Below are 13,342 nucleotides of genomic sequence, written 5' to 3'. Positions count from 1 at the left end.
TGAAACGTCGAAGAATTTCAGAGTCAGAAATGCTTGGCTGAAATCATACAGCCAGTGTATGATACATGCTGCATTGTATCAGCTGTCAGGTTCATTTAATTATTATTTCAATACAAAAAGTATCCCGAAAGGTTAGAAAAAAAAAAATTAAAACGAATATTATTTACACTGGAAAGGTGACTTACTATTGTACTCAAGGTGGATTCTGAGCCGGATGTGCTGGAAACATTGGGAGCGCTATTCCATACATACAGCGAATCTTCAGAGCCTGAAATGTAGATCATATCGACATCAGACTGAAATACAGAGAGTTTACAGCTACAAATTCAATGCTGCCACCTCAGGGCTCATGTTAATAATTGAAGAGCTGCTTCTTACGAGACATCAAGAAGTTGAGCTCTCTCATACCTATGGGCAGACTTTCTTATTTTTAGGAGGAGTGAATGTCAGGATTGAACTTGTAGCTTAAAATGGAGAAATAATGGCAAAATAAGTTACCGTAGATTTGTGGTGCATGTTCGCTGTATAAAACAGGACATCTCAGGAATCTATTCATACTTTATATTGGACCCAACATGCCAAACAATGTCCTTTTGGCACATGTGGGCATTAGTGTGTATCCAATACAAAGAGATCCATACTAAATGTTTTCTTTATAGTGGAAGCCAACAGGCTATATGTGACAAGGATAAGCGGAGGATTTTTCCAGCTTGCCAACTCTACAAAACCTAATCTTTAGACATGTAATTAATACATGTGAGACGATCACACTGGCAAAGTCTTTTGATATCGAACTGCCTCTGATTTCCAAAACATGTTTGCACTGCGGGAACCACAGGAGATAAACACTCTACAGAGCCATTTCATTCTGGAGATCAGTGGTGGTCCAAGATCAGAGGCTTCACTAATGGGATCTTTTCACTTGCATCTATCAGATCATTCTAGCGGGATATTTCGCTATAAGCTAGTGAATATTCCTCAGGCACAGTACAAGGAACGAGTAAAAATGTAATGGCTTCGGAAAACCTTCATGTTCGATGCATGATGTAGAACGTCAAGTTTCGTGTCTCTTTAGTTTGGCTTTTAAGTCAATAGCACTTTGAAAAGACTATTGAGCTTTCCAAAGGTTACAAGTTTATACATCTTTAAATGGTTTCATCTCTCAACCTTTTCACAGCAAAGACAAAACCATTTAATGCAAGGTTAACAATACTCACAATTCAGATTTTCTTGAATTTTACACAACTCCATGGAATTATCCAAGTCAAAAGTAAAACGTCCAAGATAGCAGTTCTTGGCCATATGGCCCACGTGTTCATAGAAGTTGTAGTCTCTCAAAAGAGCTTTGATTGTAGGTTTTCCTGTTAAAGGTGTACCTGATTCTTCATCCTGTAGGCTTGGGCCCTGGATTGAAAAATAAAAATAAATATATCATCAACATTGTTTTTAAAGAATGTCTAAAACTGTGATGACTAGATTGGGGTAGTGCATTCCAGGGAACTGATGTAGCTTGAAAAAACTAAAAAAAAAAAAATTGGAGATGGAGGTTCAGCCCACGTGTATGTTGATTTTATTTTATTGGCAGACAGATGAGGGAGTAGATTTAGACTATGTGCACACTGTGCGTTTTTGATGCATTTTCACAGAATTTTTTCCGTGTGGAAATGGGACAAAAATGCTATGGAATCCTTAGGCAAGCTAATTCAATGACAATCCTGAAGTGTTGTACACATGATCAGTGATTTTCCTTAAGTATTTGCAGTTTGTTTGTTTTCTGCAGCATGTCAATTCTTTTTGTGTTTCTGCAGCGTTTTTCACCCATTAACTCCAATTGAGAGCCAAATTCGTACCAAAAACACAGGTATAAAAATGATTGGGGATTTGCTGAATTTTTGTTTTGCATTTTACCGGCTTCCTATTGTGTTTCCCACGCTGTCATCTGTGTGACAGCGTGGAAAACACCAGCGTGGTAGTTTTTAATCGGAAACACTACTGCGAGTAAGACCGTCGGTCAGAGCACTGCGGGATCATGTTGTCAGATGTCAGCGTGAACCCGCAGCTGTGACCCGCAGGTGTGGGCTGATGAGACTACTGCTCCCATCAAGCTACGTCTGCTGTCGCTGATAACAGTGATAACAGGAGCCGCTGATGGGAGACAGTCTCATATGCCAGCGTCTGTGCTCACAGTTTAAAATAAATAAATAAAAAGTAAAATTACATACATATTTAAATAAAAATTAAAAAAAAAAACATTGTACTCGCCTTAATGCCCACTCCCCAATGCCTTAGTCTCCTAGAAAAAATGTAAAATAATAAACAGACATATACTCACCTGTCCGCCATAGTCCAGGTAATTTTGAGTGTCCCCCGGCGATCTCACATGCAGAACAGCCACATCGAGAGATGTAACTCCTGTACGTGGCCGCCGGCAATACAATGACAAGAGGTAATCGCTCCCACTGTGTATCACTGAGCCGCCGTGAGAATTCACTGGAGTTCATCAGCTCCAGGGCTCTCACAGCACTGCTACGTGAGAACTTTCAGCTGATGAACTCCGGTGAACTCTCACGGCGGCTCAGTGAAACACTGACAAAAGGTAATCGCTCCCGCAGTGTATCACTGAGATGCCATGAGAGTTCACCAGAGTTCATCAGCTCCAGTGCTCTCACTTACGGCACCGCTGCGTGAGAACTTTCAGCTGATGAACTCTGGTGAACTCTCTCACGACAGCTCAAAGATACACTGACAGGAGGTAATCGCTCCCGCAGTGTATCGCCGGCTGACTTTGAGAGCAGTCACATCACTGATGTGACTGCTCTCAAAGTGATCATGATCGTTGTGGGACATTATGGATTATCTTCTTGGCGGACAGGTGAGGAATATTGTGGTTTATTATTTTATTTTTGTTGCAGGAGAAGTTGGCGTCGGTGGTAGCGTTGAGAAAATTTGTTCAGATTTGAATCGGCAGCGAATATTGGTTTTTGCTATATTCGTCGAACACATCTGAACGTAATTAGAGTCAATGGGTGTAGAAATTACCGAATATGTTCGGAACGGATCATCAAACATACACTGCTCAAAAAAATAAAGGCAACACAAACAACAGAATATAACTGCAAGTAAATCAAACTTCTGTGATATCAAACTGTCCACTTAGGAAGCAACACTGTTTGACAATCAATTTCACATGGTGTTGTGCAAATGGAATAGACAACAAATGGAAATTATTGGCAATTATCAAGACACACTCAATAAACGGAGTGGTTCTGTGGGTGGGGACCACAGACCACATCTCAGTATCAATGCTTTCTGGCTGATATTTTGGTCACTTTTATTATTATTATTATTTGAATGTTGGTTGTGCTTTCACACTCATGGTAGCACGAGACGGACACCACAATCCACACAAGTGGCTCAGGTAGTGCAGCTCATCCAGGATGGCACATCAATGCAAGCTGTGGCAAGGAGGTTTGCTGTGTCTGTCATCGTAGTGTCCAGAGGCTGGAGGCACTACCAGGAGACAGGCTAGTACACCAGGAGACATGGAGGGGGTCGTAGGAGGGCAACAACCCAGCAACAGGACCGCTACCTCAGCCTTTGTGCAAGGAGGAACAGGAGGAGCACTGCCAGAGCCCTGCAAAATGACCTCCAGCAGGCCACAAATGTGCATGTACGTCTGCACAAAAGGTTAGAAACAGACTCCATGAGGATGGTCTGAGTGCCCAACGTCCACAGATGGGGGTTGTGCTCACAGCCCAACACCGTGCAGGGCGCTTGGCATTTGCCACAGAACACCAAGAGTGGCACATTCACCACTGGTGCCCTGTGCTCTTTACAGATGGAAGCAGGTTCACACTGAGCACATGTGACAGACGTGAATGAGTCTAGAGATGCCGTGGAGAGCGATTTGCTGCCTGCAACATCCTTCAGCATGACCGGTTTGGCAGTGGGTCAGTAATGGTGTGGGGTGGCATTTCTTTGGAGGGCCGCATAGCCCTCCATGTGCTCGCCAGAGGTAGCCTGACTGCCATTAGGTACCGAGATGAGATCCTCAGACACATTTTGAGACCATATGCTGGTGCGGTTGGCCCTGGGTTCTTACTAATGCAGGACAATGCCAGACCTTATGTGGCTGAAGTGTGTCAGCAGTTCCTGCAAGATGAAGTCGTTGAAGCTATGGACTGGCCCGCCCGTTCCCCAGACCTGAATCTGATTGAACACACCTGGGACATCATGTCTCGCACCATCCACCAACGTCACGTTGAACCACAGACTGTCCAGGAGTTGGCAGATGCTTTATTCCAGGACTGGGAGGAGATCCCTCAGGAGACCATCCGCCGCCTCATCAGGAGCATGCCCAGGCATTGTAGGGAAGTCATACAGGCACGTGGAGGCCACACACACTACTGAGAATCATTTCCTTGTCTTGAGGCATTTCCACTGAAGTTGGATAAGCCTGTAACTTCATTTTCCACTTTGATTTTGAGCATCATTCCAACTTCAGACCTCCGTGGGATATTAGCTGTGATATACGTTGATCATTTTTAGGTTTAATTGTTCTCAACACATTCCACTATGTAATGAATAAAGATTTACAACTGGAATATTTAATTCAGTGATATCTAGGATGTGGGGTTTTAGTGTTCCCTTTATTTTTTTGAGCAGTGTACATTCGGCTCGAATAGGGTACCAATATGGCTTAATTAAGATTATTAAAGGAGTCTGTCATTATTTCAAATAAAAGGACATTATTCTGGGTGTCTGTGTTTTTCATACAATATCACTATGGGGTTACTAATGGATAGGTGTCTTACAGACGCCTCTCCATTACTCACCTGACAATACAAAGGTGACATCAACCCCACAAATATGAACCCCACTTGCCACCGCTACAAGGCAAGTGGGAAGAGCGAAGCTAAGTGCCAGATTTGGCACATCTTATAAATGCGCCTTTTCTGGGGTGGCTGAGAGCTGATGTTTTTAGTCTGGGAGGGGCCAACATCCATGGCCCTTTCCTAGGCTATTAATATGAGCCCTCAGCTGTCTGCCTAGCCTTTGCTGGTTAGATTTTATAGAGGGACCACATGTCAATTTTTATCTGGGGTGCCCTGTAAACTAGCCAGTAAAGTCTAAGCAAACAGCTGTGAGCTGATATTAATAGCCTGGAAACCTTTATGGCTATTGGCTCCTTCCCGGAATATTAACATCAGTCCTCAGCCGTCAGCTTTCCCTCTGTTGGTTATTAAAATTACGCAAATTAACAGTTGCTGTCTGGTTACAGCCTATGTATGTTCATTCTGTTAACGCTCCTACATAGGCTGGTGACTGTGTGTGTTTGTGTTTACCTATCAGTTTATTAATGAGGCAGTCAGGCTGACACCTTTTCATTACTAAGCCTAGAGTTACCGTATATACTCGAGTATAAGCCGAGATTTTCAGCCCATTTTTTTGGGCTGAAAGTCCCCCTCTCGGCTTATACTCGAGTCATATACCCGGGGGTCGGCAGGTGAGGGGGAGCGGGGGCTGTGTAATCATACTTACCTGCTCCTGGCCCGGTCCCTGCAGTCCCTAGCTTCCCCGGCGCTGCAGATTCTTCCTGTACTGAGCGGTCAGATGGCACCGCTCATTACAGAAATGAATAGGCGGCTCCACCTCCCATAGGGGAGGAGCCGCATATTCATTGCTGTAAATGATCGGTAACTGTGACCGCTCAATTACAGGAAGAATCTGCAGCGCCGGGGAAGCCAGGAACTGCAGGGACCGGGCCAGGAGCAGGTGAGTATACGGGGATCGCAGCGCTGCGCTATATTTACCTGCTCCTCGCTCCGGTGCGGCTCCGTCTGCAGCGTCCTCTAGCAGTGACGCTCAGGTCGGAGGGCACGGTGACGTAGTCAGTGCGCGCCCTCTGCTGAGCGTCAGTGCTGGAGACGGAGCCGCACGAGGAGCAGGTAAATATTGAAAGCGCCGGCGTCCTGAGTGAAGACAGGTGAGTATGTGATTTTTTTTTTTTATGCAGCATAATCAACGGTGCAGAGCAATCTATATGGCACAACTTAATAAGGAGAATCTATGGGGCCATAATCAACGGTGCAGAGCAATAAATACATGGGGCACAGCTTTATAAGGAGAATCTATGGGGCCATAATCAAAGGTGCAGAGCATATATATGGCACAGCTTTATAAGGAGAATCTATGGGGCCATAATGAACAGTGCAGAGCGTTATATATGGCACAGCTTTATAAGGAGAATCTATGGGGCCATAATGAACAGTGCAGAGCGTTATATATGGCACAGCTTTATAAGGAGAATCTATGGAGCCATAATGAACAGTGCAGAGCAATATATATATGGCACAGCTTTATAAGGAGAATCTATGGGGCCATAATCAAAGGTGCAGAGCATATATATATATGGGGCACAGCTTTATAAGGAGCATCTATGGGGCCATAATCAAAGGTGCAGAGCATCTATATATATAATTGTCTAAGGGTTTTTCCGTCTGTCTGTCTGTCTTGGAAATCCCGGCTCTCTGATTGGTCGAGGCCACCAGGCCTCGACCAATCAGAGACGGGCACGGCATCGACGTAGAAATCCCGCGGCTCTGATTGGTCGAGGCCGCCAGGCCTCGACCAATCAGCGACGGGCACAGCGACGATGAGGTCATAAAGGACGTAGACATTCCGCGTCTCTGATTGGTCGAGGCCGCCAGGCCTCGACCAATCAGCAACGGGCACAGCGACGATGATGTCATAAAGGACGTAGAAATCTCACGTTTCTGATTCAGCGACGGGCACAGTATCGACGTAGATGTCATAATGGTTGCCATGGCGACGAATATTCTAGAATACCCGATGCATTAGAATCGGGCCACAATCTAGTATATATATATGGGGCACAGCTTTATAAGGAGCATCTATGGGACCATAATCAAAGGTGCAGAGCATATATATATATGGCACAGCTTTATAAGGAGCATCTATGGGGCCATAATCAATGGTGCAGAGCAATATATATGGGGCACAGCTTTATAAGGAGCATCTATGGGGCCATAATCAACGGTGCAGAGCAATATATATGGGGCACAGCTTTATAAGGAGCACCTATGGGGCCATAATCAACGGTGCAGAGCATTCTATATGGCACAGCTTTATAAGGAGCATCTATGGGGCCATAATGAACGGTGCAGAGCATATATGGCACAGCTTTATAAGGAGCATCTATGGGGCCATAATCAACGGTGCAGCAATATATATGGCACAGCTTTATATGGAGCATCTATGGGGCCATAATCAACGGTGCAGAGCATTCTATATGGCACAGCTTTCTATGGAGCATCTATGGGGCCATAATGAACGGTATAGAGCATTGTATATAGCACAGTTGTATATGGAGCATCTATGGGGCAATAATGAACGGTATGGAGCATCTATTTTTATTTTTGAAATTTACCAGTAGCTGCTGCATTTCCTACCCTAGGCTTATACTCGAGTCAATAAGTTTTCCCAGTTTTTTGTGGCAAAATTAGGGGGGTCGGCTTATACTCGGGTCGGCTTATACTCGAGTATATACGGTAGGTGTTAATGACAGCTGCTGACACCAAGCCCTACTACTGAATCAGCATGAAAAAGGTGGTGTTGAACCAAGAAATTACATCACGAAACTTTTTATTTTTTTGAATCTTTATTTAGCTCAAACAAGCATTCATTGCTGTATAAAAACACATGCAAAAAACGAATACAAAAATGCAGCAAAAACGTGCGTTTTTTCTGCAGCGTTTTTCCTGCCAAGAGATGCAGAAACCTTGCAGAAATTTTTCCAAGCAAATACTCAACCTACGCACATGGCCTTAGGGCAATGAAGAGTATGCACCTTTCTGGGGAAAGGGATACATGTAAAATGTATGCTACAATGAATGGGAAAGCAGTGCAGTGACTGGCACAGCATATATAGGCATCAATGCAACAACTGGACAGAAATATAAGTCTGCCTATAGCATTCAGGATAGATTCCCAGCTTTAGAAGGAAGTTTGTCACCCCTACACTGGAAATAAATCCATGCGAACACTCATAGAGCAGCGGTCTAAAACACGCAGACCACAGGCATCATGAGGCCCCTCAAACTGCATTCTGCATAAACCCAATAAAAATCTGTATGGCTACGTTCACATTTGCGTTGTTGTGTGCTGCGTCGGCGACGCAACACACAACGCACGCAAAACGCTGCGTTTTGTGACGCATGCGTTCATTTTTATAGCACAAAAAAAAAGCAACAAGCAGCGTACTCTGCGCCCTGACGCTTACACCCAAAAAAGGCATGCGTCACAAAACGCAACAAAACGCATGTCCATGCACCACCCATGTTAAATATAGGGGCGCATGGCGCATGCGTCGCCGCGGTTGCGCCCCACGCACCGCAAATGTGAACGTAGCCTAACAAGGCTTGAACATTGCTGTCCACAGATGTTCTCCATCCAATCTCACGGAGCTAGAGCTAGTTTGCAAAGAATTGGAAAAGCCTCTAGATATGTAAAACTGGAAGAGCCATACCCCAAAATACTTGCAGCGGTAATTATAGCATAAGATGGTCTTATAAAGTATTGATTCTGGAGGGCTGAATACAAAAGCATGTCACAATTTTCAGATTTATATTTTTTAAATAATTAGAAAATCATGCATCATTTTATTTACACGTCACAAATACTTGCTACTTAGTATTGGTATATAACATAAAATGCCAATAAAATCCAAATAAAATTGTGGGTGTGACATTAACATTTTTAGAAATGTTCATGGGGTATGAACCAGGAAAGAAATATATCTTGCTACCGTGTTAGCCAGTAGATAGAAAAATATTTAGAATTGAGAGTCCTCAGTGGTTGATACCTTTTAATGGCTAACTGAAAAGATGGTAACAAATTGCAAGCTTTCGAGACTACATACATCTCTTCATCAGGCAAAGACTAAAACAAATTCTGAAGAATCACATATTTATGCACAACATAGCACATAAAAAAAAAGGAGGAAAAACCTTGGATAAGACAGACCATGGATAAGAGAAGTGACATGAAGCACAATTACCATGAGTGATAAACAGTTATGTCCATAAATATTGGGCCAGTTCTTAGATAAGGATTGTTTTATTGGGGTCTGGTTCTGTAGTGATGACCCCTCATAGTCTGAGGGGCAAGTTCCTGAGTTGATGTAAAAAGACATAAATCCGTGTGACACATTCACTCCTGCAGTGAGAGTGTCATCAGTTTATATTCCCATACTCTTCTGTCTCTCTGAGATTTGAAGCTACCTTTTAATACAAGTAATTTCATGTCCGTAATGTTACGATTTGGGAGACAAAAATGTATTGCCACAGGTAGATCCATTCTTTTTTCTCTTATTGTGTGGCGGTGAGAATTCATTCTAGTTCTAAGCTTTTGCCCTGTCTCCCCCACATACAGACCCCCAGTTGGACATTTAGTACAAATAATTAGGTACACCACATTAGAAGCGTCACAGCTGAAAGTACCTGGGATCTTGTAGTCCTGATGTGAATTGGGGATCTTTATCTTGTCTGTGGTCATTATAAATGGACAGTTTTTACATTTTTTCTGGTTGCAAGGAAAGGTACCTGCAGCTGTTGGAGAGGACAGGGAGCTCTTGACAATGATGCTTCTTAGATTTGGGGGCTGCCTAAAACACAGTAGTGGGGGGTCTGGAAAAATGGATTGTAAGCGATCATCTTTTTGCAGTAAAGGTTGTAATTTCCGTGCAGCTCCCCTTAGCACCTCCAGATTTGGATTGTAGGTAACTACTAGAGGTACCCGGTTATTTTCTTCTTTAGCTTTGTAATGTAGCAGGTGATTCCTTGATATTCTGGTGGCTCTTGCAATCTGGTTTTCAATTGTTCTTGGATGGTAGCCCTAGTTCAAAAAGGTCTTTCTGTGGCGACCAAGGTGTTCATCCCTATCCATTTGGTTGGAACATATACGATTGTATCTGATGGCTTGGCTGTAGACAATGGAGTTTTTTATGTGTTTTGGATGTAAACTGTCCCATTTAGGGTATGTTGGACGGTTGATTGGCTTCTGATACAGGGATGTCTCTATTATATTGTTCTGCAGCCTAATGATGATGTCCAAAAAGTTAATTTCAGTGCAGGAGTAGTTGAATGTCAAGTTGATGGTAGGATGAAATTGATTAATCTGTTCATGGAACATCTTTAGCTGTTGCTCAGACTCCGTCCAGATGATTATAATGTCATCAATGTAGCGGTAGTAGGCCAGAGGCCTGATGGGACATGAGGATAAAAAGTCGCTTTCAAGCTTGGCCATGAAAAGATTTGCATACTGTGGGGCCATTTTACTTCCCATTGCTGTGCCAGTCTCCTGTAGATAGATCTTCTTGTCAAATTCAAAGTAATTGTGGGTGAGGATGAATTTTATAAGCTTCACCACAGAATTTGCATCAGTCCCTGTGTTTTCCAGGAAGAAATTGCAGGCATTTATTCCATCCTGGTGTGGGATATTGGAGAACAAAGATTCCACATCCATGGTGGCCACGATGGTTCCTTCTGGAAGAGGACCTATTGCTGATAGTTTATTCAGTAGGTCAGTTGTGTCCTGAATGAAGCTGGGTGTATCCTTTACCAGGGGTTTAAGAATACCCTCTACCCATCCAGATACCTGCTCAGTAAGGGTGCCCACACATGAGATAATTGGTCTTCCTGGGTTTCCAGATTTGTGGATTTTGGGAAGCATGTAGAATGTCCCTGTTCTTGGACTTTCTGGTATCAGGTCATTGGCTCTTATGGGTTCGTCGGGCAGACAAGATACCAACTTGTTTAGTTCCTTCTAATAATCCTGTGTGGGATCCGACTCCAATTTTTTGTAGTAGCGTGTGTCCATAAGTTGTCTGTTTGCTTCTTTCATATAGTCTGATGTGTTCATCATGACTATTGCACCTCCCTTGTCAGCAGGTTTGATGATGATTTCTTTGTTGGTTTTAAGAGACCGTATGGCCTTTCTCTCCTGGGCACTGATGTTGGATGCTTGTGTCCTGTTAGTATCTATGATGGTGGATTTTATCAAATGTCTGAAGGAGTCTATATAGTTATCCAAATGAGGGTTGCATCCAGGTGGAGGTGTCCAGTCTGACCTCTTTGTTGTTAGGATCCCTTTTCCTTCAGTCCAGGAGGGTTCTGAATCTTCTGTATCATTGAAATATTCCCTCAGGTGCAATCTCCTGAAAAAATGTTCCATATCACTGCAGAGTTCAGTTTTATCCAGGGCCTTAGTAGGACAAAGTGAGAGTCCTCTGGAAAGCACGGCCAGCTCCACCTTGTTGGGTTTATAATCTGAGAGATTAATGACACAGATGCTTTTGTGTCTGGAAAGGAGTGGTTGTATAAGTTGTCAGGTTTTGGCTTTGTTTTGTATCTGTTTGCATAGAGTCCTGAATTGAGGCGCAATCTGTGCAGTTTCTTTTCCTTGATATGAATCAGAAAGCTCCGTAGTTTGTTGTAATATTGTTGTAATTTTTGCTCTGTGTCTTCTGTAAGTGTCTTCCTCAGAGTTTCAAATTGCCCTTGGACTTTACTCTTTATGCTGTAGCAGACATGCAAAAGATGATTCCTTAATCTCTCAGAAGTCCTGTGACACAGGTTTTGTGCATAATGGGTATTGTAGGTATGAAGAATTGGGTTTGTAATCCAGAGTACTTTGGGAATAAGATTCTCCTTTTTGCATTTATATAGGAAAAAAATGTCTTACTTGTTACTTGTGTTAAAAGGTAGCTTCAAATCTCAGAGAGACAGAAGAGTCTGGGAATATAAACTGATGACGACCTTTGACACTCTACCTGCAGGAATGAATGTGTCACACGGATTTATGTCTTTTTACATCAAGTAAGGAACTTGCCCCTCAGACTATGAGGGGTCATCACAACAGAACCCAATAAAACAATCCTTATCTAAGAACTGGCCCAATATTTATGGACATAACTGTTTATCACTCATGGTAATTCTGCTTCATGTCACCTCTCTTATCCATGGTCTGTCTTATCCATGGTTTTTCCCCTTTTTTTTCTATACTGTGTTGTGCATAAATATATGATTCTTCAGAATTTGTTTTAGTCTTTGCCTGATGAAGAGACCTGTGTAGTCTTGAAAGCTTGCAATTTGTTACCATCTTTTCAGTTAGCCATTAAAAGGTATCAACCACCGAGGACTCAATTCTAAATATTTTTCATGGAGCATGAATACTTTTTCAAGGCATTGTACAGCTAAATACATTCTGTACAAATTAATTATATATGTTAGGTTCAGACATATTTGGACAGTGACACAAATAGCCTTTTAGGCGTTTACCAAAAGATATTCAAGATACGGTACTATTTGAGGGTATTCACATTATAAATGGAGAAATGGTTTCGGAATTACAGCTCTCAAATATGTAGCTGCCTTTTTTTCTTTTTTTTTTTAAAGGGACCAATCTAATTGGACAGTTATCTCAAAAGCTCTTTAATGGGCTGCACAGGCTATTCCCTCATTGATTCATAATTAAGCACGTAAAAGGTCTGGAGCCGATTTGAGGTGTGATATTTGCATTTGGAAACTGTTGCTGGGAACCCACAAAATACGTTCAAAGGAGCTCTAAATGGAAGATAAACAGACCATCGTATGGCTTAAAAAAAAACCCCAAGAAGAAAAAAAGAAATCCATCAGACAAATAGCAGAACTTTTAGGAGTGGCCAAACCATTTGATACAATAAAAAAAAAAAAGCACACTGGTGAGCTAGGGAACTCAAAAGGCCTGGACGTCGACCAAAGAAAACAGTGGTGGATGATAGCTGAAACCTTCCCATGGTGAAGAAAAACCCCTTCACAACATGTGCACAAGTGAAAAACATCATCCAGGAAGTAGGTGCTTCAGTGTCTTAATCTACCATAAAGAGAAGACTACAAGAGAGCAAATACAGAGAGCTCACTACAAGGTGAAAACCATTAATCAGCCTTGGGGTGCTCTCACACGGCTGTCACATGGGCTAAGTATGTTAATGTCACTTGGATCAAACTCAGTTTGATCAGAGTATCACCTTCGTGTTATTCGAATCTCTCGCATGAGAGAATAGTAGCACAGGGGAGGAGAAGACTGAGAACTTAATTTCTCTATTCTCTGTGTCCCCAGTAATGAACTGAACTCAGATGACATAAGAGCGCAGTTCGATGTCATAAGCTTGTTTGGGGCGTGTGATCAGATTATCGGATGCACTCGCAGCATGCTGCAATTATTTTCTTATGCCGAACTGGCAAGAGAAACCAGTGATTAGTGACGTCCATGGCTTCCAGAC

General features: G+C 42.8%; 1 protein-coding gene across 1 annotated transcript in view; it reads right to left on the bottom strand.

The window, feature by feature from the left end:
- RTTN (rotatin) overlaps positions 1-13,342 on the bottom strand; it is a 327,600-nt gene that overhangs the window by 97,614 nt on the left and 216,644 nt on the right. Inside the window, exons 34-35 of the mRNA XM_069730984.1 lie at positions 1,218-1,404; positions 186-268 (exon numbers count right to left, since the gene is read on the bottom strand). Of these exons, the coding sequence (XP_069587085.1) occupies positions 186-268; positions 1,218-1,404 (270 nt within the window). The remainder of the gene's footprint in view (positions 1-185; positions 269-1,217; positions 1,405-13,342) is intronic.

This window comes from Ranitomeya imitator, chromosome 6, assembly GCF_032444005.1.
Source record: "Ranitomeya imitator isolate aRanImi1 chromosome 6, aRanImi1.pri, whole genome shotgun sequence".
NCBI classification, from domain to species: domain Eukaryota; kingdom Metazoa; phylum Chordata; class Amphibia; order Anura; family Dendrobatidae; genus Ranitomeya; species Ranitomeya imitator.
The sequence above is the reverse complement of the archived record's forward strand: the minus strand, read 5'-3'. Positions and strand labels throughout refer to the sequence as shown.